The sequence below is a fragment of the Zootoca vivipara genome, chromosome 7 (assembly GCF_963506605.1).
Source record: "Zootoca vivipara chromosome 7, rZooViv1.1, whole genome shotgun sequence".
Classification (NCBI taxonomy): domain Eukaryota; kingdom Metazoa; phylum Chordata; class Lepidosauria; order Squamata; family Lacertidae; genus Zootoca; species Zootoca vivipara.
Genome location: NC_083282.1, coordinates 71,107,916 through 71,135,368, shown reverse-complemented (window position 1 = coordinate 71,135,368; position 27,453 = coordinate 71,107,916). Strand labels below are relative to the sequence as shown.

The following is a 27,453-nucleotide window of genomic DNA, read 5'->3' as shown; positions in this document are numbered from 1 at the left end:
CAGCATTGGCCATCTTAGCAGCTATAGACAGTTAAGAGACTCAGCTACGTTTGCCAATACAGTGGTACCTTGGGTTACAAACTTAGTTCATTCTGGAGGTCCATTCTTAACCTGAAACTGTTCTTAACCTGAGGTACCACTTTAGTTAATGGGGCCTCCTGCTGCTGCTGCACGGTTTCTGTTCTCATCCTGAAGCAAAGTTCTTAACCCGAGGTACTATTTCTAGGTTAGCGGAGTCTGTAACCTGAAGCGTCTGTAACCTGAGGTACCACTGTACAGTGATTCGAATGCGTTATAAGCATGTAACACCAGATGGCACCAGAGAGCACAAAACCTTTCTATAGCATTTTTACATACTGGTAGTTTTTTTCTTTTCTTATTATGTTTTAATTTCTGACTTATTTATAGTGTGTGTTTTTCCCTGTGTGTAGATCCACCCAAGGTGGATAATGGCAGACAAAGTGTGGGAACAAAAGGGAGGCAATCAGACAACAGAGCTTGGAACAGAACATAGTGGCCATTACTTTAAACTTTAAGTTTAGTGAGACATAAACAAACCAACAATTTCAAATTGGTTTTTCCCCCTTTCCCCAAAATGGACCATAATGAACATCCATCACAGTTTGCCAGTTTGGACAACACAACAAGCTGTGGATGGTTAAGCAAAAACAGAAGCGAAAGCTTCTGAGCTTCTCCTTGCATCTGTGCTAGAGAAGGAGGGGCACAGCCTGCAATGTCTGAATGCGGCCAGTGCAGAGTTGGGTTTAGGGCAGTGTGATCAGTTCCATTGAACTGGGTACTGAGTCTAGGGCAGGCATCCCCAAACTTGGCCCTCCAGATGTTTTGGGACTACAACTCCCATCATTCCTAGCTAACAGGACCAGTGGTCAGGGATGATGGGGATTGTAGTTCCAAAACATCTGGAGGGCCAAGTTTGGGGATGCCTGGTCTAGGGGGCACTGCAGGGCATTGCAACTATGACTTAGTGAATTGAGTAGAAGTCAGGAGCTGAGGGGGCACCAAATTGTAGCCTTGCATAGGGTGCTGCTGAAATCTGAAAGATCCAGGTCTACCCCTGGCCCGTGTCTCAGATAAAGTTTTATTGGAGTAGAATTATGACCCCCACCCAATTCTGGAGACCTGGTAAAAGCTGCAGCCAGGTTGAGACTTAGGTGTGGTGCCACCTGACATCCAATAGGCAACATTGCAAGCTTGCAAAAATATATATATAATGAAGAATTTAAACCAGAAGCTTCCATCTCAGCTCCTTCCTTCTTCATTTTTTTTTAACTTTGCCTCGCAGAAAGTGGTCGTTTCATGAGACTCCTGGTGTTGTCCTTCCAAACTGGTTATTTCCTTGTTTCTTTTGCCTTTTGTTGAATTTCTCTGTGTGTTTAGCCTCATTTTTAGTTATTCTCAGCACTCCTTTCCCCGCTCTGGTGTTTTCACACTGATTTCTTGAGGCCTATTCAGTTGTTGGTTTCCTTCTCTACAGTCTCTTTAGACCAGGCATCCCCAAACTATGGCCCTCCAGATGTTTTGGACTACAATTCCCATCTTCCCCAACCACTGGTCCTGTTAGCTAGGGATCATGGGAGTTGTAGGCCAAAACATCTGGAGGGCCGCAGTTTGGGGATGCCTGCTTTAGACTCTGTATTGTCCTTTGCATTGCTGACTTCATCTATAGTAGCCTCTGGATTCCCCCCCCCCAAGCTTTTTGCTCAGTATAGGTAAAGCTTTTCAAACCTCTAGTCATTAGCTCTCAGTGGGAGGTTAGACAGTTTTCCGTGGTGTTTTTTTTTTTTTTTTTTTTTTGCTAACAATCACCTAATGATCGACTATTGTTCAAACAGCTTCTTTTCCTGAGCTTAAATGGAAAGGCACAGAAGAAATGCACACTCTCCCACCAGGAGCAAATTGCAGCAGCAAAATTACAGCCCATAAATGCAATAGACAATATTACAGCTAGTTCTCCTTCTACCCAAGTTTTGACTCCAGCCTTCCCCACCATCGTTCAGGAGCAGCACCTGTTATGGCAGGTCTTCCCAGCTTTCCAGCTTCTCCTGCCCCATCTCTAGGGCTAGATCATCTCAGAGCTAGATCAAGTGGGCCCATGAGCTCCCCTCATTCTGGCATCAACTCTGAGAACCAATTGCAGCTGGAAAGGCGTAGACAGGGGAGTTGACCAGGTAAGGGGCCCACCTGGTACAATAGGGGGTGTAACCTACCTCAGTCGGGTCCAGAGCTTCTCCCGCCCTACCCTCCCTTAGTTTAGGCCTTTTATTGCTTCTCCCGCCCTACCCTCCCTTAGTTTAGGCTTATTTACAGGTATGTGGGCGCTGCTACAGTCATTGAGGGTTGCTGTTGTAGGACCGGGAAGGAATTTCCCTGCATTCTTTTTCTTCTTCTTCTTCTTCTTCTTCTTCTTCTTCTTCTTCTTCTTCTTCTTCTTCTTCTTCTTCTTCTTCTTCTATGCCCCGCCCATCTGGCTGGGTTTCCCCCGCCACTCTGGGCGGCTTCCAACAAATACCAAAATACATTAAAATATCACAGATTAAAAACTTCCCTAAACAGGGCTGCCTTTAGGTATTTTCTAAACGTCAGGTAGTTGTTTATCTCCTTGACCTCTGATGGGAGGGCGTTCCACAGGACGGGCACCACTACCAAGAAGGCCCTCTGCCTGGTTCCCTGTAGCTTTGCTTCTCGCAGTGAGGGAACCGCCAGAAGGCCCTAGGCGATGGATCCCAACATTGGCCGGCTTCACCTTCCCCGTAGCAAAACGTCACAGCTTTGGTGGTTTCTGGCCTTGGGCGGACTCCTTGGGTGACACACGCCCCCCCTCCAGCAGCGATCCCAGGGTTCCCCATTAAAGGGGTTGTGTTGAGGGGAGTCATTGGCCATACGCTGAAAGGTTGTCAGTGCACTCCCCTGTGTTGCAGCGAAATGGGGGGCGGACGGGCTCTCTGCTTAAACATATGTCTGCCAGAGCCAGCCCAAACCCCAGACAGACTGATTAACCCTGATGTGCCCCAGATCCCCAGCTGGGGACTGGGAGGGATAAACGCCCAATGCCTAAGCCAAGGTCTTCCTACATCTGAAAAATTAATAAAGTTGTTGCCAAGTTTAATCCCATAGCACGTTGTCATGACTCATTATTCCACCTGGGTGTCATCTGGGGTCGGGGGGGTGTCTGCCTGGGCACGCAATACAAAGCAATGTGGTTTGGCCTGGCCTCAGCCTGGAGAGCATTCACCAAGGTAGTGGTAGCCTTTGTTTCACACACACACACACACACACACACACACACACACACACACACATCTTCAGTCCATATTACCTTTTCTTTACCTCAACAACATACTGATTGCCTCTGCATCAAACAAGAGGAGACTTTTATGTGAGCCTATCAGCCTTCTAAGATCACAGCTTCATGATCACATACAAGAAGGGCCTTCTCTTTCCTTTTTGCCAGTTGATTCGTCTAGGAGGCCTCAAACACTCAAGCAGACAATTACATTATCTTCAGGAAAAAAACCATAACCAAAATTTTCTCAACTGTGTCCTCCATCCTACCCCATCAAGCTATCATCTTAATGCTGTTGTCAAGATGCTACGACTAATGATACTTGCCCTACCAGTGATGCTGTGGGGCAGACTTTGCTCACATCCCTGTCAATGGCTCCTCTTGCACCATCAGAGATCCATTCACAAGTGCTTTTATGGGGTCTCCAGAAAAGTCTGCTAAACTTACTGCGAAAGGTATTCCTGGATCCCATAAAAGCTGCCACCAGAGCCCACTCGGGCTGTCAGCAGCTGTTTGTTCTGTGGCACCTCACCACTTTTTTTTTTTGCCAATATACGCTCCATCATACTTTACCTTTCCTACCAGAGTGTCACAATGAATTTTTAAGGCAACCTCTCCTGTTAAAAGCCATCTCCCATGCTCTTCTGATACTGAATCTCCTCGTTTTCTGGCTTGTTATTTAAAAACTGGAAAAGGAAGGAGCAGGAAGGAGATAATATGGCAGCTTCCTGTTCTTTATTTTATTTTATTTTATTTTTTGCTCCCTTGCAATGTTACCTGTTGACTGCCGGGAGGTGTGAAACCTAAATCCCAATCTGGTGGCTGCTTTTTACAGGATCCAGGAATACCTTGCACAATAAGTATAATGGGCTTTTTTTTTTTTAAAATGCATTAGCGAACACACCGTCACAAAGAAGAGACAAAGTCAAGGCAAGGGATTGGATTTGGTGAACTTCTCTTGCTTTGAGGTTCTTAAAATAGCTGTTCTTAAAAGGTTGTTTTACAAATGGCAATACTTTTCAGCATGAATCATTTCCCTTCTTGCTGTGCTACAGCAGTGCTATCTGTGTGACACACTGGAATTGAGTTTTTGTTGATCAGAGTCTCAGCAGCTGTTACAGCATCTAGTCTCTAAATCTTGGGCTGAAGATGGATGCTATAGTATGTCACAGAGTATAAAATCCAGAGGAGGGAATGCTGCTGGTGTAACCCTTGCGGTTTCTAGGCTGGGGTCCTTGTTAGGTCATGAACCTTAGGAGGAATTTTCATGTTGGAAAGTGGGACTGTGGTTCCACATCCATTAAGAAAATGTTATCTACATGCTAGGACCTTGTTTATAGGCAACTTAATGGGCTAAAATGAAACCAAGCAGAACTAGAAGTTAATATTTGATTGTAAAACAAGTAACACTTCCCTGGGTGGCCCACATTGTGTTAGCTTTCCTTTCTTTCTTTAATTCATGAGTAACAAAAATCACTTAAACACAATTTAAGTGATGCCCACTTAAATTGTGTTCATTTGAGTGATTAGATCAGAGACATGTACAAATTGACAATTCTAAATTACGGGGACATGCACAAATTGATAATCCTTAATTACAGAGAAAAGTCATGCATTCAAATGGCACACCAGAGTTGTGAAATGGGCTACAAATGTGATTAAAATATAAGGAATTCAAACAGAGGGAGTGTCAAGGTAGCCATTTAGTCTAAGGCTCTCTTTTCTACACCTTAAGCTGGTGAAACCCCAGGCCCAGCTCGCCCATTGACTCTAGTGGCGCAATGCACCGTGGCGCCTGGGTGATCAGGGGGCGCTGGGGGCGCTGAGGGGCGCCCCAGCAGGTGGGGGAGCTTCGCGGCAGCCTCCCTTTTCCCTCCACCAGCCGCACCGCGAGAGCAGGGAGGGAAGCGAGCGGAACAGGGGCACTAGGACCCTGTTCCGCTCTGCAGCGCCAGGGTCATCCCTCACCCTGGCGCTGTGTTTCATTGGTAGAGGTGACGCTACAAGGCAGCACCTCTACCAATGAAACACAGCGCCCTGTTGGCGGGAAGGAACCCGTCGTGGCCCGGCCTGCCCAGGCACCCCGCTCCGCTGGGAGAAGGGAGGAAGGCCGCACGGAGCAGCGGCGCCCCCTCCCCCACTCAATCCAGCGGCATCGGAGTGGCAGGCGGCCTTCGGCACAGCGCAGCCCTCCTGTGAGGTGCAGGGGCCGCCGTGAGGCTCCTGCCGCCCAGCACGCCAGGTAAGAGTTTCCCTTTTTTTAAGAGTGGGGGGGGGGCACCCGAGGGATCCCTGCACCAGGGCGCCTGATGACCTTAAGACGGCCCTGGCCTGCTCAATATTTTAAGCTGGTGAAACCCCACAGTAACCCATGACCTGCTCAGCAGCTAATTGCTGCTGTCTGGTGGAGGAATCACACTCCTTTGAGTGCCACTGTGCCTTGCTCTTTTCCAGGGATGTATTATAATACATTGGCACAATACAAACCAATAAATTTAGTTGTGTTATAAAGGCTGTCAGCTTCATACTGCTTGGAAATGCCACTGGGAGAGCCTGGCCACTTGGCAAGAGGTTTGTACAATGTGTATGCACTTCATGCTTGGTGTGAATATTTTACTGTCAGACAATTTGAAATCCAGGGTAGAAAATTTGAAAACAGTAATAAATAATCCTCTTTAAGTGATGGTGGAGGCAGTGGGTGCAAATTTATTTGCAGCTCCTGTAATTTTGATGTCTTCTTGTCTTTTTCAGATAAGTGTTGGCATAAAATAATAGGTTTTCAGTTCTTTGAGATGAATACCTGTTTTGTTTTCTGACTGCTGGGCAGATTGTTTAGAATTATTGGCTCTTCATCATGCTATTGTTCCAGGGGAAGAGAAGGAAACCACTGACCTTATTTTTCTCTGCTGTTGTCCCTCTCTTTGTTTCACATTTATCTCCAGGCTCCTTCATGATGGTGAACAGCTCTGGGAGAGCGTCTGGGCAAAAAGCTCATTTGCTTCTACCAACCTTGAAGGAAAATGACACACACTGTATTGACTTCCATTACTACCTGTCCAGTCGAGACCGCTCCAGCCCTGGATCGTTGAATGTTTATGTGAAGGTTAATGGTGGACCTCAAGGCAACCCTATCTGGAATGTGTCTGGGATTGTTACAGAAGGCTGGGTGAAGGTAGAACTTGCAATCAGCACATTCTGGCCACACTTCTATCAGGTGTGTTTGAGATTCCCCCATCCCTAAAAAGTTGCATCACATATTTTGTGATTATATCATATCATATCCTATCTATTCTGTGATAATAACCACTTCCCCTTTCCCCCAGATACTACAGATAACTATCGATATGGTCTGTTTTGACCCTCATTGAATAACAGATAGTAGTACTCAGAATCACACTCTGATTTGGAAGAGAGCAGCCATAGTATTTTATCGGATTTGTCCCAATGCAAGTCAAGGAATGTTTGCATTCCTGTGAAAACTAAGATAAATGCTAGAAATGTAATTCACGTGTTTGCTTGCTTCACCAGACACCTGAATTTACATATGAACACACTTGCAAGTTTGTTGCTAATACAAATTTCAGCTTTAACAAACTTTTATCATGGTGTTGTTGTTGTTGTTGTTGTTGTTGTTGTTGTTGTTGTTGTTGTTTTGCAGCAGAAACACTTAGCTGACATTTTCCTCACCATTGAGGGGTACTGAGTACAATTGAAGCATGGAGACCCCGGGAGTAGGAGTGGTCAAATTTAGCCCCTTGCCCCAATACAGATAATTATATGGGGAATGTGGAGAAGTACACTTACAGAAGCCTTGATGGAAAGTACTGGTATATGGAGAGACATGTCATGAAAATAGTAGCCATAGTCAAAACTGAGTATTCTTGAGGATGTGGGGGGCAGATGGAGAAAGTGTGTTTAGCTCTTTCTCTGACATGATCCTGACAAAAATGGCATCTCTGAAGCAGCTGTTTACATTAGAGCTCCCATTTGTGCCAATGAAATAAGTTGGACATGAATAGGATTTGTGCAGTTAACATCACATCTGGTTTGGCACATAGCTGACCACTGTTATGTTCTTGACAGTGAAGAGGCTGTCCTCTGCAAAGACGGATAAGAGGCAGGACTTTCTACATCCAACAATTCCTCTCCCCTTGATTTCATCCCTTCTACCTCCTGTATCTGGAGCTATGACCCACTGTGTGGATATCATTTCTTAAATATACACACATCTGATACATTTCATGCATTGACTATCCCAGGCACCCCCAAACTCAGCCCTCCAGATGTTTTGGGACTATAATTCCCATTGTCCCTGACCACTGGTCCTATTAGCTAGGGATGGTGGGAGTTGTAGTCCCAAAACATCTGGAGGGCCGAGTTTGGGGATGCCTGCACTACATAGCTGCCAAGTTTTCCCTTTTCTCGCGAGGAAGCCTATTCAGCATAAGGGAAAATCCCTTTAAAAAAGGGATAACTTGGCAGCTATGCTGCACTAACCTAATGAGAGCTGCTATCTAATATCCTGATTGGTCAGCTCAATACAAAGGTCTTCTCTAGTGTAGTTAATACTAATTGAAAATTACATGCATTGTGTATTCCACATGAAATAAATATGGCTTGCTATTTAGAGTGTGTGTGTGTGTGTGTGTGTGTGTGTGCGCGTGCGCGTGTGTGTGTAAAACTTCAAACATCTAGAGGCATCCCAAAGCAACTTACAATGCTAAAATACAAAATTCATTTTTTGAAAAAAGTTATAAAACAAGATGATATAAACAGAATAGAATTCAGCCCTTTCCATACAGAATGAACACCAGTAGCCACCAAAAGCCCAGTCACCAGTGCTGTCCAGTAGCAGAATTTCTTTAAGGCAGGCATCCCCAAACTGCGGCCCTGTAGATGTTTTGGCCTACAACTCCCATGATCCCTAGCTAACAGGACCAGTGGTCGGGGAAGATGGGAATTGTAGTCCAAAACATCTGTAGGGCTGAAGTTTGGGGATGCCTGCTTTAAGGTGTCAAAAAGCAACATATGCAACAGATCTGGCTAGCAAGTACTGAGTTCTTGTAAGCCCTGACACCGATGATATTTAATCATTTGAGGTAGATGAGATTTCAGTGTTTTTCTTCTATGGTCAGCATATTCCCTTAATATGGTTCACCTTAGGCTACTCTTTTCATCTTCTCTCTAGTTCTTTTGGTTTTGCCATGAATTTTCACATTGTCCCAGATTGGATGTCAAAGTCACGACTCAGCTATGTTGGGACATCCCAAAGTCCCAAGGAATGACTAATGCTGCATATTACATAAATCACTTGCAACAACTTAATACTCGCAGTAATATCTTTGAAAACTTGCCTAAATGGAAAGAAATATTGTGTGTTACATCAAATACTTTTTTTTAATTAGGCATATGCATATGAATTAGAAATGAGAAATACATTCATTTCATTTCTGATTATTAATCCTTTAAGCATAATTATATTTTGACAGAACAGTGAAAGATTATAAATGAAATAAATGAGGAAGGTGACACAGTTTCATTTTAAACTGAAAGGGCTTCGTTGTTATTATTATTTTTAAAAAATCTAATTCCAAACACAGAATATTTATAAATAAATTAACTTGGAAATGTTAATGTTTTTAAGAAGTTTTTCACAAGGTTAATTGGCAAACTTTCCTCCATTGCTGTGAGCTGAATGCCTCTAAAAGGTGAAGAAGGCAAGGAATTGGGCATCCGGGGGGGGGGGAGGTGTGCCATTTTTATTTATCCCATGGTTCAACAACAGCAAAGCCACCTTCTGTGAGGTACTGTACTCTATTTATGGTGCAGCTAGATGGGAGCTGCTATTGAAATCAAATTGGAGATAGTACTCTGTTCTAGTGAGTACCAACACAGACACAGACACAGACACACACACACACACACACACACACACACACACACACAATATTATCTTACAGATAACTTTATAAATTCAGCATTATTTTAAAAATATTAGTTACCTATAAATATACTGAATAAGTATAATAAATGCATTGCATATGTACATACATCACATACATGGTGAAACATAAAATTGTCAAATTTATGATATATTTCATATATCTCCTAATAATGAATATGGATTGACCAGATCTTGCCCTTTATCATTCCAAACAAGCTGCATATTTCTGCATACCTGACATGGCACTATTATCTTCACTAATTAACTTTGTCAACCTAACCTACGGACAGATGGATAGTGACATGTTCTGCATGCCCAATACAGCTCAGGTAGTTTATCTAAAGGTGTGCCCAGTGTGGAGTTTCCCTCCCCAAGTGTTGCATGCAGTACATAATGACTCAACATAACTATACTATGAGCTTCGGCATTTCCAATGAAACAGGAGGAGAATTTACAGGGAAGCAATTTTGTTTGCGAGTTTCTTATAACACAGAGACTGCAGCCTAATCCCAGGGAGTAAGCCCCATTGAATTCAATAGGCCCTGTTCATGAGTAGACATGGTTAGGATTGTGCTGTTAGTTCTGGCACTGAAATCCTTGGTCTTTATCTGTTTTTATTAACATTTAACCTGGCTTCATGCTTATGCTTACTCTTAAGAGCAAATCGGTGTGTTCCCCTCCCCCCCAAAAACTTTTCCCAAGTATAAGTATGATATATATTTTCCAACATTATGTTCAGTGGAGACATATTGGAACAGGACAATGTGTGTATTTTTCTTCACTTCGCATTAATGAATAAACCTTTGAGGGGTTAGATTGGCTAGCTTATGAAAGCAATCAATAGGTTGAGTTGTGAATCTCTGTCCCTGGATTTTGAACGTTTTCAGCTTCAGCTATGCGAGAAAGAATAGGCGAGAGATCCTTTCGGACAGCTTACTTAAGCAGCTTGTTTTCCCCCTGTTGTATTTCAGGTGATATTTGAATCGGTATCGTTGAAGGGACACCCTGGGTACATAGCTGTGGATGAAGTCAGAGTTCTTGCCCATCCATGCAGTAAGCATACTCCCCCCCCCCCTTTTCCTTCCTAACCGTAGTAATGTGTTACACTCGGCCTTGCATCAAGAGGAGTAATTCGCCCAATTCAATCAGTTCTGAAACATCTTCTTTTATCCTTTCCAAATGCTTACAGAGTGGAAGCAATCAACCCTGAATAAATACATAATTTATCAAGTTGTGCAACAGGCAGAACTGCTACAAATGTGCAGCTAGTGCCAAAATTCTAGTCCGTTATTAAGGAGATATAAAGCCCTGATTGTTAGCGCTGATTCAGGCCATTGAAGGAGAAGAATTGCAGGGTTCTGATGGTATCTTATAGAAGTAAGTTAAAGGGGGAATTTTGGGATGTGGGGGAGGTTCTTTCATGTGCACACAACTAAGCAAATTAGTGCAACATTCACTCTGGAATAAATGCCCTGGAGTATACTTTCTTTAAAGGAATGTAAATCTTTTCAGTGGCTCAGTGAAAGAATTTAAAGAATATGTATCCCTTTCAAAGCACTCAATTCATACTGTGAAGTATAGAGTATAGAATAAGTCATAAGATTGTTTCACTACATCCCCCCGGCTGTTGTATTTTGTACCACCCGTTTTATCCATGGAAACATTCAATTAGGAATTTGTATCCATTTGTTGCTACAGATGTCCAACTCATAACATTCAGATACAAACTTCCCCAAATCCAGGATTAATTCAAAGGTAACACTAGGGCCATTTTTTGTGCTCATGGTACCTGCCTGGCATCTAGAAGCCAACAGAAAGCTTAATACTTGGGCCAGTGCAGTCACAATGAAGCATATTTAAGTCCTTCTAATTTCAACAGGCAAAAACTATGTAAGATTCTTTTAGAGACTTGCGTGACTTAAAAGGGATAAACATGGAAGATTGGGATCCAAAGGTGCTTTCTAATTTCTGTTCATGCTTTATATTTATCTGTTTATTACATTTATATCCCGGCTTTCTGCCAGTCACCCAACACAGTCTACAATTTTAAATGCTAAAAGAAATAAATGATATAAAATGTAAAGTTGACTGAGGAAGGCACAGGACTATTCCAGCAATGTTGTTAGGGACAGCATATATAAGGCATTTATGTTCCCCCCCAAAATAGAGTGCTGTTGCGGTTTCTTTTAATACTTGCTTCGCCAGCATTGCTAGCTAGAAGAGAATTAGTTTGACTCATTAGAGTATTCTCTTTAGAAGCTTTTCTGACCTTTTGAGTATCGGGTACTATACTATTGAGAGGGCCTTCTGGAGGTTTCCTCCCTGCGAGAAGTGAGGTTACAGGGACCAGGCAGAGGGCCTTCTCTATAGTGCCCCCCCATGGAACACCCTCCCATCAGATGTCAAGGAAATAAACAACTACCTGACTTTTAGAAGACATCTGAAGGCAGCCCTGTTTAGGGAAGTTTTCAATGTTTGATGTTTTATCGTATTTTTTATATTCTGTTGGGAGCTGTCCAGAGTGGCTGGGGAAACCCAGCCAGATGGGCACGGGCACTGTATTAATAATAATAATAATAATAATAATAATAATAATAATAATAATAATAATAATTGTGGTTGTGCTTGAACTCAAAGTCATCAACCATTTTTCCTTTCCTTTCCTTTCCTTTCCTTTCCTTTCCTTTTGTTCCTTTTAAAAACTGTAGAGGACTCAGTAGCAGTACGGTTGCCATCAATTAAAAAAGCCCATTTTGATACACTAAAGCTAAAAGGAATGGAAAGTACCAACTGTCACAACGGTTTGCTCTAAAAATTCTGCAATACTGCAAAAGCAGTATTGTTTTATATCAAGGCTTCTCCATTTCAGGTGACAGATGAATGACCCTGTCTCAGGCAACAGCCAGTACATCAATAAATTGTGACATGGATAAACTACCAGCCAGCTGAAAGGGATGGCATAACTCTCTTTGACTCTGCTGGCCAAGTGATACTGCTCACCAAATTGTAGCTGGCCTTTCACTGTGACAGAGCCTGCAAAGCTATGGTCCTCCGTACGTTGATAGACTCCTCATTATTATCCATGATAATTGATCATGGTAGGGACACGGGTGGCGCTGTGGTCTAAACCACTGAGCCTTGGGCTTGCTGATCAAAAGGTCAGTGGTTCAAATCCCCGTGGCGGGGTAAGCTCCCGTTGCTCGGTCCCAGCTCCTGCCAACCTAGCAGTTCGAAAGCACGTCAAAAAGTGCAAGTAGATTAATAGGTATAGCTCTGGCGGGAAGGTAAATGGCATTTCTGTGCGTTGCTCTGGTTTCATGGGCGTAGGCAGGGGAGCAGGAGGGGGCAGCTGCCCCCCCTAGAAGCAAAAAATTAATGTATTTTACAGACCATAACCAGCACTTTTCCCCTCCAAAAACTGAAGTGGAAAGGGCTTTGCTTTAGCAAGAGCAGCTAAGTCTCCGCTTGCTGGGGGGGGGGGGGGGACACACACAGCTGTAACAAAAACACATCAAATAAATAAAGCAAAGTGGCTACCAGAAGTTAAGCAGTTAAGACAATGGAGCAGATATCCCCAGGCAAGTTTCGATAGCTGACCAATTCACCCTATTGTTCTTGAGTGGGAGTTGTTAATGAGCATTCAGGAATCACATTAAGAGTTCTATTGACGATTTAATGAGGGTGCAGAGGATTCAATTTGACTAAGGTGGCTCTGCAAGGCTAAAAGGAAGTGAATAAGAAAGGGGGGGCTGTAGCTTTGACAGACACAGTGATGTTTATAAAAAGCACAGGTGTTCCAGCCTGCCCCTCTTCCTGCATCTGTATACTGTAAATCAGGGGTGGCCACCTCCCAAGAGACTCTGATCTACTCACAGAGTTAAAAACTGGGAGTGATCTACCCCCTTTTGGGGGGTTCAGGTCAAAGCTGTTGAGTTTTTTTAAGGAAGGGAAGCACTGTTTTTTGGGGTTTAGGTCAAACTTGCTGAGCTTCTTTTAGGAGGGAGGCCCATTTTTGTTTAGGGCTTCAGGTCATAGTTCAACTTTTTTTAGGGAGGAGGAACATTTTGGGTGAGCTTTTTTTAGGGGTGCCAGTGACCTACCAGTGATCTACCACAGACATCCAGTGATCTACTGGTAGATCACAATCTACCTGTTGGACGTGCCTGCTGTAAATCAAGCAGAGAGAAAGCTGCTTACAAGACTCCTCTTGCTGCAGAGTTCCAGCATCACAGCGTCACCCAGAGACACCCGTAAATATGAGTTATCCCTCTCTCTATTTCTTCCTTCCTTCCCTCCCTCTTCCATCCTTAATAAAATACTGGGGGGGGGGCGGATAAGCCCCACATAGAAAGCCCATCAACATGGGGGGGTGACTCTTTCAAATACGGTATTTACCAGTAATTGGGGGGGGGAGGGGAGAGGCACCTAGGCCTCTAGGAGTTGGCTGCTATGCCTAGGAGTAGGACAATTCAAGAAAGCAGAATGATGCATATGCTATGGTAATATATCAATAGAATCATAGAATTGTAGTTGGAAGGGACCACAAGGATCGTCTAGTCCAACCCCCTGCAATTCAGGAATTTTTTCCTAAGGTGGGGCTTGAACCCAAGACATGGTTGAAATATTATGCTGATATGCAGCAATGCCTCGGAGCTGTTGTGACTGCGGCCATGCCTTGCCTCGCCCTCGCCCGCCCTGCCACCCTCTCTCGCCTGCCCGACCCTCCTGTCCTCTTGCTGCAGAGTTCCAGCATCACAGCGTCACCCAGAGACACCCGTAAATATGAGTTATCCCTCTCTCTATTTCTTCCTTCCTTCCCTCCCTCTTCCATCCTTAATAAAATACTGGGGGGGGGGCAGATAAGCCCCACATAGAAAGCCCATCAACATGGGGGGGTGACTCTTTCAAATACGGTATTTACCAGTAATTGGGGGGGGAGGGGAGAGGCACCTAGGCCTCTAGGAGTTGGCTGCTATGCCTAGGAGTAGGACAATTCAAGAAAGCAGAATGATGCATATGCTATGGTAATATATCAATAGAATCATAGAATTGTAGTCGGAAGGGACCACAAGGGTCATCTAGTCCAACCCCCTGCAATGCAGGAATTTTTTCCTAAGGTGGGGCTTGAACCCACAACATGGTTGAAATATGCTGATATGCAGCAACGCCTTGGAGCCGTCGTGGCTGCGGCCGTGCCTTGCCTCGCCCTCGCCCGCGCTGCCACCCCCTCTCGCCTGCCCGACCCTCCCATCCTCTCCAGCCAAGCAGGGTAGCTGCCAACGCTGCCAGCCCCAGAAGCACAAGGTGGCCGCTGCCGCCACAATGTCATTGGGCCCACTGGCCCTGTAGCCCCGCCCACATCCCCACTTCGTGGCCCCTCCCGTGCCTTGGCCCCGCCCCTGAACGACCATGGCTTGCCCCCCCCCTAGTTTTGATCCTGGCTACGCCCCTGTCTGGTTTGCCAGAAGCGGCTTAGTCATGCTGGCCACATGACCCAGAAAAACTGTCTGCAGAGCGGACAAACGCCAGCTCCCTCAGCCTGTAAAGTTAGATGAGATAAGCACCACAACCCAATAGTTGTTTGCGACTGGACTTAACTGTCAGGGGTCCCTTTACTTTTAATTGATCATGGTGGCTGAGGCTGATAGGAGCTGCCCATTATGTCCCCCCACCCCACCCCATTATAGCAAATAGCAGAAAAGGGGCTTGGAGGAAAAAGTTAAACCCTCCCTGTGCCAGTGCTTCAGCAATGATCTGATTGCATAGCTGCATAGCTGGCCCACTCATGAGGCAAGGTGAGGTGTCTCAGGTGTCACGATCCACAGGCACAGCAGATCCTGTCTCTAAAGAATTCATTGTGTTGTGCTCTTTGGGAGTTGGACCTGCTGCCACCTTGGTAGTGCCTCTCCACAAAATAGCCATTTTACAGAAGGAAAATGGTGATGCTCAGGGCCTTTCCTCCCCCAAACCAGGCAAAGCAATGCAATGCAAAAGAAATAAAACATGCAAAAAAGCCAGGAACACTCCTGCAATAAAAGGCAGCAACCCCTCAAACAACAAAGATGGCAATTAATCTCTTTAAATATATAATATTGGGATGGGCAGAGGGCCTCGGTGGGCACCACTGTAGGGTTATCTGAGGGTGTCCATGAGCACCACATTGAGGACTCCATATATAAAGCCTCTATGCTCTGTGTGCTTACTTGAATGTAGGCCCCATTGAGTTCAATGGAATTTGGTAATGGTAATATTTTAATAGGGTTGGACCATATCAAGTTGCTGTTGTTAGCTATCTGTGAGTAGGAACCCAGGCCGCTTAGTAAAAAATATCTTGGCTCGGTTTTCCTTTGCCTACTTTTCATTGATATATTCATTGATTTCGTACATATTATGTTATATGTCTTATATATTTACATCCTTCCACAGAAGAAATTTGCTATTTGCTTCCACCGTATATTAGCTGAAATTTATTATTGGGGAATGTTGAATCCTTTTGGTGCAGAAGTGTTATTTATAGCACATTATCTGTGCTGAGATGGCTGGTGCTTTTGTTTTCGTATCGTTAGCTGAAAGCCATACTGTAGTATTTAAAACAAACCCCAAACTCAACATTGCTATGATGAGTAGTTTGTTCTGTGGGAAACCAGATATCCTTGTTAAGAATGGCTGGTTCCCATAGCATACATATGAACTGTGAAGCTCTACCCAGATAATATTTTGCATTTTTGTTAGGAAAAGCTCCTCACTTCCTGCGGCTCCAGAACGTGGAGGTTAATGTTGGACAGAATGCAACGTTCCAATGCATTGCTGGAGGAAAGTGGTCTCAACATGACAAACTGTGGCTACAGGTAAAGTAGATTGAGACTTGATGTGTTATTTTTCAGAGACTCCAAAGCGCAAATTGAGCTTCCTATTTTCGAAGACCACAAAACACAAATAGAGCGCCATACTTTCCAGGGTTTCCCTGTTCCTTTCAGTGAGTGGAATGATACTCTTCTGCATTCCTTGACAGAGCATTTCCCTTTGTGCAAAACCAGCAAAACCAACTTAATACCTCATTGTCTCAGATTTGTGCATGGAAAAAATATTTAGCTGAATATGTTGGGAACATTAATCAATTGGGCACATTTATAGAAATTAACTACCCTTGTATAAATGCATCCCCTTTTCCTAATTTAGTCCATTTGCAAAAGAAAAAGAAAAAAAGAAAAAAGAATTCAGAGTTTGGCAAATTAGAAGCTTGGTTCAAAGGCTGGGAAGACAAAAGAAAAGCAGGACATTAAAAGTTGACAAATGAATAGTGTAGAAGAGGAAGGATGTGTCACGTTGAAAGGAAGACAGGAGTCTTCAAAGATAGAGTTTCTAGTATTCATGGTTGTTGAAAAACATTGAACACACATGTGCAAAATATGTTGAAATTTTGAAGATTGTTGTTTGAATGCCCATAAAGTTAAACCAAAGTAAATTTTCATTCTTTGCACTACCCTTTCATTATATACTTGACTGTGCTAGAGAAATGTTATTATTTTTATTTTTATTTATGAAATAAATAGTTTAAAAAGCTATAGATTATTTAATTAGCTAGCCATAGGCTAATGCTGCATAATTGGCATGACAATAATTTCCAGAAGAACCAGGGCTGTTCCTAGACCAGTAGGCACCCAACCCTGTGGTTTTCCAGATGTTTGGTCCACAGCTGCCATTATCTCTGACTATTGGACATGCTGGCTGGTGCTACTGGAGTGCTACTATATCTGGAGAGCCATAGCTTAATTAACCACCCCTGTACTAAACCAAATATCCACTGTCAACATTAGAAATGTATTTGTTGCTCTCTCCTTTTATTCATTTCCCAAACACCTTATTTCTGTTGCATTCGTAGCCCATTCAACAGATTCAATCCATGATATGTATGGAAGATTAATCCCTGTCAGATAATACAATTATGTATGGCTCTGATCGCTATGAACTCACAATTGCACCATATGTTGCAAATGAAACTGATGTAAATTTTCCTGGAAACGATGGATCATACCCAACATCGTGTCAGCAGAAAGTAGCTTGAATAATACTTGTTTCCATTCCCCACCCCCCAGCTGTTTGTTCTCTTTACAAGCATCTCTGGGTGGTCAGTGGGACCTACTGAACATTGTGGTTGTGTTGTATGGAACTGCAGGGGGAAGCTGGAATCAGAAGTGTCATCTTCCCAAGTTTGGGAGAATCTTTCTTCCCACTGCAGCCCATTCAATGCTACAGTGGTACCTCTGGTTACTTAATTTGTTCCGGAGGTCTGTTCTTAAGCTGAAACCATACTTATCCTGATGCGTGCTTTTGCTAATGGGGCCTCCCGCTGCACGCACGCCTCCGATGTGCAATTTCCGTTCTCATCATGGGGCAAAGTTCACAAACCAGGAGCAGCTACTTCCGGGTTAGCAGAGCTCGTAACCTGAAGCGTTCGTAACCAGAAGCGTTTGTAACCAGAGGTACCACTATATAAGGCTTGATATGTCCCCTGACCCTCTGGGCAGACTTTTTGAGGAGCACAAGAGTCTGGGCAGAAGAAAAGGGGAGAGAACCAAAACCCAAGGTTGCCTTCCACTCATACAGTGTTGGGCACAGCTTAAAAATAAAAAAAATTATGTTGTGCTGTCCGTGAACATCAGGGTTTCCATTTTTTCTTTCAACTGTCTTGAGCAATCTTGAGTAAGCAGCCTATGACAAGCATTATCTAAGTTCAGCATCACCACACCTAGGCAATCATCTTTGTTTCCTGCAACAGAATCCAGCCCTGAGAGCAGCTCCTCTTTTTCGTGTTAGTTTCCCAGATAATTAACATACAACACAAATATTAAGGAACTGTTGGAAGAGTAAGAATTACTGTGAATTTCCTAAAAGGACTTAAAGGCAATAAAGGTCACCACCATTCTTCTATCTTTCATAAGGCCATGCAAGGTCACAGGACATAATGGAACAAAATTCAGGCAAGCTTCTGGCCAGAATGTGCAGATTGAAACTCTTGTTATCTATAGTGTTGTTGTTGTTGTTTACTTTACGAACGAACTTGATTACTGCAATCCTAAAGAAGTTAATTACAAATCATTAACATTACTTATGCCAGATTAAGACTTCAATTAATTCAATCGGAACCACTTTGAAAGTTAGTAGGATGAAGACATTAGAATAAGCAACTGTTATGAACACATTATTAAATGCATTACATTTACGTGGTTTTTCTTAAAAAATGTATTGTGAGAAGTTAAAGATGCATTTCACAACATTGAGCAAATAAGCAGTATCTGTGTGAACACATTCCCACCAATCTTGCTAAAAATACTAGAAAAAGAAGAAGCAGGGACTCTAAAAATAATAATGAATATAAGAAGCATCTTCTCTCTGGAAGCGAGAATTTATGTGCTATTGCTGTTTGTTTGTTTGTTTGTGTGTTTGTTTGTTTGTTACATTTGTTTGTTGCTTTATCTTGGCCAAGGCAACCCAAAGTGACTTACAACCAACCTACCAATCAACCAGTCCCCCACATAGATATATTAAAAACAAGGAGGGATATATTAAAAACATCCCACCCACTTTTTAAAAGGTCACAGATAGTTAAAGACCTGGTTATGAGGAAAGTTTTTGTCTGGCTGCTAAATAGAGGCCCGTTTGGGTGTTGCCACCCTCCAGACATGTAGAATCATCTTAGAGTAATTGGCCACATACCCTCCAAATCTCAATCATAAGATGGTTCGGTTGGCAGCTTTGGTATTCTTAGGCGCTGCTCATGTTAAGAGCTGGTTCTGCCCAAAACATATGTACACTTTTGCTTCATAATAGCTGAAAATACATACTTTATGTCTTATCTATTAACACAGGGCAGATTACCTTATGATATGGCATGTCCCAAATTATAGGTTCCTGAAAAATGGGGATTGATTAGCAGGTAATGGAACATTCTGTTGAATTCTATGCTTCCTTGAAGGCTACTTTACACATCCATGCCCAGAAAAAATTAAAGTGTTAACTCAGAAATATGTCTCATTGTATTTTACTGCATCTGATGTGGTCTATTCCCAGACAACCACACAACTATCTGGGAATAACCTCTATAGTGGCACTTACTTCTGATCAATATGTATATATTCCACTACATGCTCTTACAGCCCCTCTTTATGTCAGGAAAGGGGGTGTTAGAGTTCTCATTCAATGTTTTCATGAGCTGATTGAAAGGTCCCACTAATGGAGGGGGAATAGAAACTATTCTGGTTTTCGTAAATGAACTGTCTGTTGTTGCAGCATTTGTTTATAGTGGCTTTTTTTTTTACAAACCATTTAAGACAAGGATTACATGTCTCAGTAGAACTATTGAGCCTTGCTAATTTCTCAGTAGAAAATTATTTAGGGGAAGATTTCCCTGAATTTTGTGTATGAGTAAAAAATGATGAAGACTGAAGCATAAATGAATTAAATGATATTCTTTCATGATCATATCATATTTTCTCTCTCCCCTCCACCCCGGTTGATTTGGCAGCAGTGGAATGGCAGAGACACAGCTTTAATGGTCACCAGAGTCGTCAACCATAGACGTTTTTCTGCTACTGTCAGCGTAGCTGACACTTCTCAGCGCAGCATCAGTAAATACCGATGTGTCATCCGCTCAGATGGTGGATCAGGAGTTTCAAACTATGCAGAATTAATAGTGAAAGGTAAGTGGCAGCTCATGAAGTTTGTGTGTACACATGTGTATTGTCTTCAGCACCTGCGCAGGATACAGAGCTCTGACAGTGGATCAATGAGTCCAATATTAAAACATTTAAGAGGGGAAAAACACCTCCCAACAAATATCAGTCCATGAATTTCAGTCTCATGAACATGATCAGAAAGTACTTGCTGACCATAATTAGATTATTAGATTTTATTAAGTTACTTTACTTTTTAAAATACATTTTAAATATTGTGTTGATCTTAGATTTTTACGGACATCATCCTGGAATCCACGTTCTAGGTGAAGGTGCAGTTTAGAAATGTTGAGGATAATTTTAGAATTGAATTTTTTTAAAAAAATATTACCAACAAATAACAATGTTTATTTATTATTAATGTTACTGATATTTATCAAATATGTGCAGAAAAGAACCCTGAAATATTGTCCAGAGGTAAACTACCACAATGTGAAAACTTCATTAATTAAAAAACATGCATGAAAGAGAGCTTGGCATGGCTTTGAGACACAGACTGAAGTTATGGTACAGCCATCTCCAGATATCTGAAGGGCTGTCATATGGAAGATGAAGGAAGCTTGTTTCCTGCTGTTCCATAGAGTAGGACCTGAACCAATGGATTCGAACTACAAGAAATGAGATTCTGAACATCCCTAGGAAGATCTTTCAGATGGTAAGAGCTGGTTCAAAGTGGAAGGAACTCCCATGAAAGGTGGTGGACTCTCCTTCACTGGCAGTTATTAAACAGAGTTTGGATGGCCATCTACCAGGGATTCTTTAGCTGTGTTTCCTGTATTTCAAAGGGTTGGACTATTTGACCCTTGGGGTCCCTTACAATTCTACATTTCTTTGATTCTACTTGATATATTGCTCCAGAATGGAGGTTTCCAAAGAATTTCCCAGGTGCCTTTCTGCCTTCAAAATTTCTGTCAGCTAGATGGATTTCCATTGTGTTATTTCTACAACAGATTGACACCCCAACCCCTTTGCAAATTGTGCTATATTGTACTATATTGCTCCCTGGGATGGTTTTATTTTTATTTTTAGATTAGATAAGGGTACTGGTTTGAAGAGATAGGAATTCCATCCTTGACCAAGATAAAGAATATCACTGCATTCACAGATTTCCACTTGGCTGAAGGAGTGTAGGAGCTAAAAGCTTTATAGTTACAGCTATTGTGTGATAAGCCTTAAAACAGTACATTGTATATTTGAAGCACCTGAATCTATCCATGGAGAAGATGTTGGAAAATCCTTCGTGTATAAAAAGACTAGCTTCTGAGTGAAAGTATCTGCGGACATCTATCCTTAGATAGAGAAGGCATGAGCTGGCCATTGTTCAGAATCGTTGCTGTAACTGTAATGCTTTAATGTGAGCTGTAAACAGTGATGAATGGACACCCAGGAATCAAGGCATGGATAGATTTGATGTTGAGAGTAAACAGATGGGGAGGTGGAGAAACTGTTGTGGTAGACACTGCTGGTTTTGTTTTTTTTAAGGGGGGGTCAAGATAATTAAGTGCAGGTCAAGTATTATTTTGCCAAGACTTACTTTTCTTTGTTTCCATCCTCTTATTGATCAGGTAAATTTGTGAGAGCTTGATGCAAGGTTAGTCTAATGAAGTACTCTTGTCCCTTTGTAATTGTATGGATCAGTGCTTCGGAAAAGACCTAATTTGGTGAGGGTAATATCAAATTTGTAATGATGTGCTTGCACAGAATTTGAAATGAAAGCAAATTGGAATTGCCTAATCCCAAAGAGCTGCTTATTAAATTGCACTGATGTGTTTGGATATACATTATATTAGTTTGTAATTGAAGACTAGGTCAATTGACAGTCTCATCTCTAAATCTGTAGATCAAGGCAAGCTCAATTCACCCAAGTGCTTGAATTCAAATGTGTGCTCAAAGGCAGGATGGATGCAAAATGTTCCTTTTCTTTTATTGAATAAAATCCTGCATGAAATACATGACAATGGATGTGAAAGGGGGAAAATATGTTCACTTTGGAGAAGATGTAAAACAAGATGGTCACAATTGGAGGGAAATTAACAATCAGCATAGTGCCAAGAAACTGAAGCCAATTTCAAATGTTTTTTGAATTGGGGCTGCAACTTGATTAAAGAAAATTCTATTGATTAATTGTGTGGGTAATATCTAAGGTGACTTACCACTAAAACTGTCGGTGGAATAGAGATGGAGGTAATTTTTGGCAATTCTCCTGCAGTACCCCATACCCTTTTATTTTATTTTTCTCAGAAAGGTTCCCACCCTCTGCAACAGATTAAGACAAACACTACAGAAGGATTGCTGGAAATTGTCTTCCTCCTTTACTACTGATTCCATCAGTGGACAGTCACCATTGAATACAGTGGTGCTTCAGGTTACAAACACTTTGGGTTACAAACACTTTGGGTTACAAACTCCACTAACCTGGACCTAGTACTTCGGGTTGCGAACTTTGCCATTAGTGAAAGCACGCCTCAGGTTAAGAATGGTTTCGGGTTAAGAATGGACCTGTGGAACGAATTAAGTTTGTAACCCGAGGTACCACTGTATCACCTTATGGGTTTTAGTTAATTAATCTATTTATCTGCATCTACTGATCTGAATTGATCTATCTATTTAACACGTCATAAAAGCGTGCATCACCTTAGAAGAGATATTATTTGTTATGAAAGAGAGAAAGGGTGTGTGAAATAGGCAGTTTTATAAGCAATTGTTTAAAAGTAATAGGTTTTTTAAAAAATAAGCACACCTACTGACTAATTAATTTATTTGTTGATAAAGTTCTAAAATGATTAATTTAACAATCTGTTAAAGATTACAACCTTTCTTCATAGGTACTTCATGACCACTGAACTTCTATTTAAATGTTAGAATGGAGTTTACACTCTCTTCACTCAAGAATTTCCAAATTGCATGTGGAGTCTCTCTCTCCCTCCCTCCCTCCCTCTCTCTCTCTCTCTCTCTCTCTCTCCCCACTCTCTCCCTCCCTCCACTTCTTACCATAGCTGCCAAGTTTTCCCTTTTCTCACGAGGAAGCCTATTCAGCATAAGGGAAAATCCCTTAAAAAAAGGGATATACTTGGCAGCTATGCTTCTTACTTTCCAGACACAAATCAATATGCTGGTATTTACCTTTAAAGCCCTCAGGGGTTTGGCCTCTGTGTTTCCTAAGGACCATTTTTTTTCTCACATGTTCAATAATTATCTAAGGAAATTCTCCTGATCCTTCAGTCTGATGAGACACAGCTGGCTACTGTCAGGGCTGCCCATTTTCTGTTGCAGGACTCACCCAGTGAAATGCATTGGCAAGCAAGGTGTGTCAAGCTGGTAGGAAGCTGGTAGAGACATGACATGACTCTTCAGAAAGATCTTCAGCTTCTTTTTTTCATTGGCATTCTGTTTCATTTCGTTTTGTTTTGGGTTTCTTATGTAAATATTGTTGAATTTTTACGATTATGTTCAATTTGGGGATCATTATGCATTTTAAATGCATAATGAAGTGTTGCTTTGTTAACTACTTTGTTTGTTGGATTGTATCCTTTCTTTAAAAATGGAATAGGGAAGATATAATTGTTTGAGAAAGCATAACATTTTAAAACACATGAAATCTGGGCTGCATGTACACTACACCTGTAAAGCACATTCTTTCCCTCAAATAATTCTGGCAACTATGGTTTACCCCTCACAGGCTTAAAATTCCCAGTAACCCATAACAAAACAAAGTCATAAAAAGTCATAAAACGACTTTGTTAGTTGCTCAAGGCATACTACTAAGTGTTTATTTTGTGATGAAACAATATTTAAATAACATTTTTATATGGACTTTTAAAAATGCAAACTAATACAGGACAGGACAGATTTATGCAAATTTGACATTGACTGGAAATAGACACTGATCCATTTATCACTGCTTATATGATCCCCCCAATTGGAAATAAGGATGCTAGTTAGATAGATTTTACTTCATGAGTACCATCAAACCTCGGCTCCCGAATGCCTCCATTACCATACATTTCGGCTCCCGAATGCCAAAAACCCGGAAGTAAGTGTTCCGGTTTTTGAACGTTTTTCAGAAGCCGAACGTGCAATGCAGCTTCCGCTTGAGTGCAGGAAGCTCCTGCAGCCAATCGGAAGCCTCTCCTCGGTTGTCGAACATTTCGGAAGCTGAACACACTTCCAGAATGGATTATGTTCAACAACCAAGGTTTGACTGTAATAGTACCGTGTTTCCCCCTTTTTAAGTCGTAGCCATAATATAAGACATAGCAGGATTTCTAAGCAGTTGCGCGATATAAGCCATAACCCGAAAATAAGACATAGTGATAGACCCTTCCCCCCTCCCGCCAGCCAACTCTCCCCCATAAAAATCTCTCCCCATTTTACTGTCGCTCCAAAGACACGTATTTCTTTTAAAAGCTTGTAAAAATGCACCGTAGAGCCGTTCCTGCAGCCTCGTGATTCCCCCTCCTGTTTCTGTAAGCATTTTTTAAAATACCTGTAAAAGGATTCCAAAATATTTTTTTTTAGCTAGGCTGTGTGAGCTCTGCTTGCTTGGTGAAGAGGAGAAAAGTGGCATTTGCGGTGGGGAGAAGATGAAAGCACGAGGGAAAAAAGAGGGGCGATTGAAGACGCTGCCTTCCCCTTTAGGGAGAGACTCTGTGTGCGCGTCTCTCTCTCCCCCCCCCGCCTCTCTCTCTCTCTCACACACACACACAGCCCACCTCTCGCTTCCCCCCACCTTTCCCCCTTTTAATAGCCTTTTAAAAAGTGAGGATTCTTTTTTCTTTCCATTGCTTGTCTGTAGAGCTTCCCCTTTAAGGATTTGTACCGGTACCGGGATCGCTGCCGGTGGCGCAGTCCTTGCCTTGGGGATTAAGGACTTTCCCCTTCTCGCTGTTTAGGAGCTGCTAAACACTGCCCTACACCCTACACAAAAGTTAACATTTTGTGGGTAAGAGAAACACGGACGGGTTGTTAGGACCAGCAGATTATCTCACCCCGCTTTCTGCTGGCTCAATTGCTACTTAATTGCTACCATTTACCATCTTAATTGCTGCTCAGCTGGCTTCTTTGTTTTGTACAGTATCTCAGCCGGTAGCCTCTTTGCTATCAGTGCTACAAAGTGCTACATTGTTGGAACTTTCGCTCTTAAGTCTTGGGCAGTTGGCTGGCTGGTAGAGATCCTTATTTGCTTTAGTATAGGCTACTGCTACGACTGCATCACACAAATAGATTCCATTATACTGTACTGGTTTAAATTTAAGAAGCTCCAGTGTAGCAGATTGCTATTAAGTGAGTCCCCACCTGGGAGGGGAGAGAGAGAGAGCAGCCCTTCGGAGGAGCTCCTTCCCTCCCTCACGAACATCCCAGGGCCGGGGAGAGAGGGCTGGGCCAGCGATGCACACACCTCCCTTCCCTCAGACTCCCTCTCATGGAGCTTGGTGGTGGCTGTTGCCCGTCATTTTCTTTCAGTCAAGAGTCCTGCCCCGCAGGGAGACAGGGAGCAAGAGGGGCACTGCTCCTGATGTAATAAAAATACCGGTAAGACATTCCCTGAAAATAAGCCACCCAGTGTTTTTTTGAGGAAAAAAAGTGATAAGACGGTGTCTTAAAATGTGGGAAAGACGGTAGTAGTAGTAGTAGTAGTAGTAGTAATAAATAAGGCCCTCCACATTTTCATGAAACCTCTTTCCACACTGCTTTCCACACAGATTAAGCAACAGCAATGAGAGTTTATCCCCCAGGGTTGACTGCTATAGTATTATATTTTCAGCTTCAAGAAATGTGACTCAGCCAGTTGAATATGAATGTATGGTTTGCTATGAGAAGTAAATCATGGATTTGATGTGCTGTGCAATGAGGTTGCTCCATTCCGCCTCTGTGTGCGCACATGTATGTGTGTTTAAGCTTCCATAAAGGATATAATGTTCCTGAAATAATTCACACATCTAAGGACAGCTCTGCTGTTAGTTGATTTGGGGAAGGGAGAACTGTTCCTTTATGTCTGCTTTTATTTGGTCATTGCAGTTAAGTGTTACATCATAGAATTATATATTTGTAGTGTTGTAGTCCAACCCCCCTCCAATGCAGGAATCCTGCCCACAGCTGTCCCTGGGTGGGCTTGAACCACCAATCTTCTGGTTAACAGCCAGACACACTGCCCCACTGTGCCACAGACTGTTGCAGTCCAGTGCTGGGAATGACCTTGAAATAATAGGGAGAGGGAAGAAGGGAGCAGAACATAATTTTATTTTACTCATTCACTTCAATTTGTGTCACACCAGATTCTGAAAGTTCAAGGTGAATTTACACGTCTTTTGAAAAATAGTAGGGCAATAATTTGTGTCTCAACTGATTATTCCTGTTCATTTATAGCACTGTACTACTCTCTTTAGCCAAGCCAAAAGACTCCCATAGCAGATTTATATACTATTAATTAGAATGAAGTAGCTACATTTTTCAGGAGGAAGGCCGCATTGACAGTAAGCCATCCATTCAAAGGCCATGTATTAGTGGTATACACATGTGTACCTACATGTATAGACAACACATGTAGACCATGTGCACACATACCACACATGCAGCGCAAACAGTAATCAGACAAGCAGAGACTCTCCTAGGGATGGGAGAGAAATCTGATTCAGTTCTCATTTTTAGGTGAACCTAAATTCATTTGTAGTTTCTGAAACAATATGCAAACTGGAACATAGCCATTTCCTGATCAGATCCACAGATAAAGCTGCAGGGGCTGTCAGGCCACTCTCTGTGCATATACTGGCATAATTGTGTATAAAAGGTGTGTGTATGGAGCTCCATGCAGACCTTTCTGTAAAACAAAACAAAAAAACAACCCTTAGATATTTTTTTGCAGACACTGTTGAAAACTGAAATTGACAGATTTTGTTCCTATTTAGAATGTGGTTTTCCTTTATCTAAACTAATGAATAGGAAACAATGAGAGTCAGATCTAATGGTAGTAATTCTGTTCCCATGAGTTACCATGTGCTTAATTATAAATAAAAAAATTCCTTCAGTAGCACCTTAAAGACCAACTAAGTTTATATTTTGGTATGAGCTTTCGTGTGCATGCACACTTCTTCAGATACAGTGTACAGTGTATCTGAAGAAGTGTGCATGCACACGAAAGCTCATACCAAAATATAAACTTAGTTGGTCTTTAAGGTGCTACTGAAGGAATTTTTTTATTTTGCTTCGACTCAGACCAACACGGCTACCTACCTGTAACTTAATTATAAATAGTTTGCTTTCTGGACATGAATAAAATGCACTTCACTGAGAAGGGTGAGCACATTCCATTTCTGTCACATCTTGAGAATATTCTGAGCACTTAATCTCTCCTCTTCCCCCATGAAAACTTTTACATTTCTCTTTTTGAATTCCATTGTTAGTATATGGCCTGCTCTATGGGATTATTGTTTTTTAACTATTGATTCTGATTTTTTTCTTTACTCATTCATCCT

The 27,453-nt window shown here is 42.2% G+C and overlaps 1 protein-coding gene and 1 non-coding gene across 2 annotated transcripts in view; one reads left to right on the top strand and one right to left on the bottom strand.

The window, feature by feature from the left end:
• Positions 1 to 27,453, top strand: part of PTPRT (protein tyrosine phosphatase receptor type T) — a 585,629-nt gene that overhangs the window by 228,867 nt on the left and 329,309 nt on the right. Inside the window, exons 3-6 of the mRNA XM_060277267.1 lie at positions 6,247 to 6,518; positions 10,220 to 10,301; positions 15,981 to 16,096; positions 19,774 to 19,948. Coding sequence (XP_060133250.1) covers positions 6,247 to 6,518; positions 10,220 to 10,301; positions 15,981 to 16,096; positions 19,774 to 19,948 — 645 coding nt within the window. The remainder of the gene's footprint in view (positions 1 to 6,246; positions 6,519 to 10,219; positions 10,302 to 15,980; positions 16,097 to 19,773; positions 19,949 to 27,453) is intronic.
• Positions 26,079 to 26,150, bottom strand: TRNAN-GUU (transfer RNA asparagine (anticodon GUU)). Its single transcript has one exon. It is a non-coding gene; the product is annotated as a tRNA-Asn (tRNA).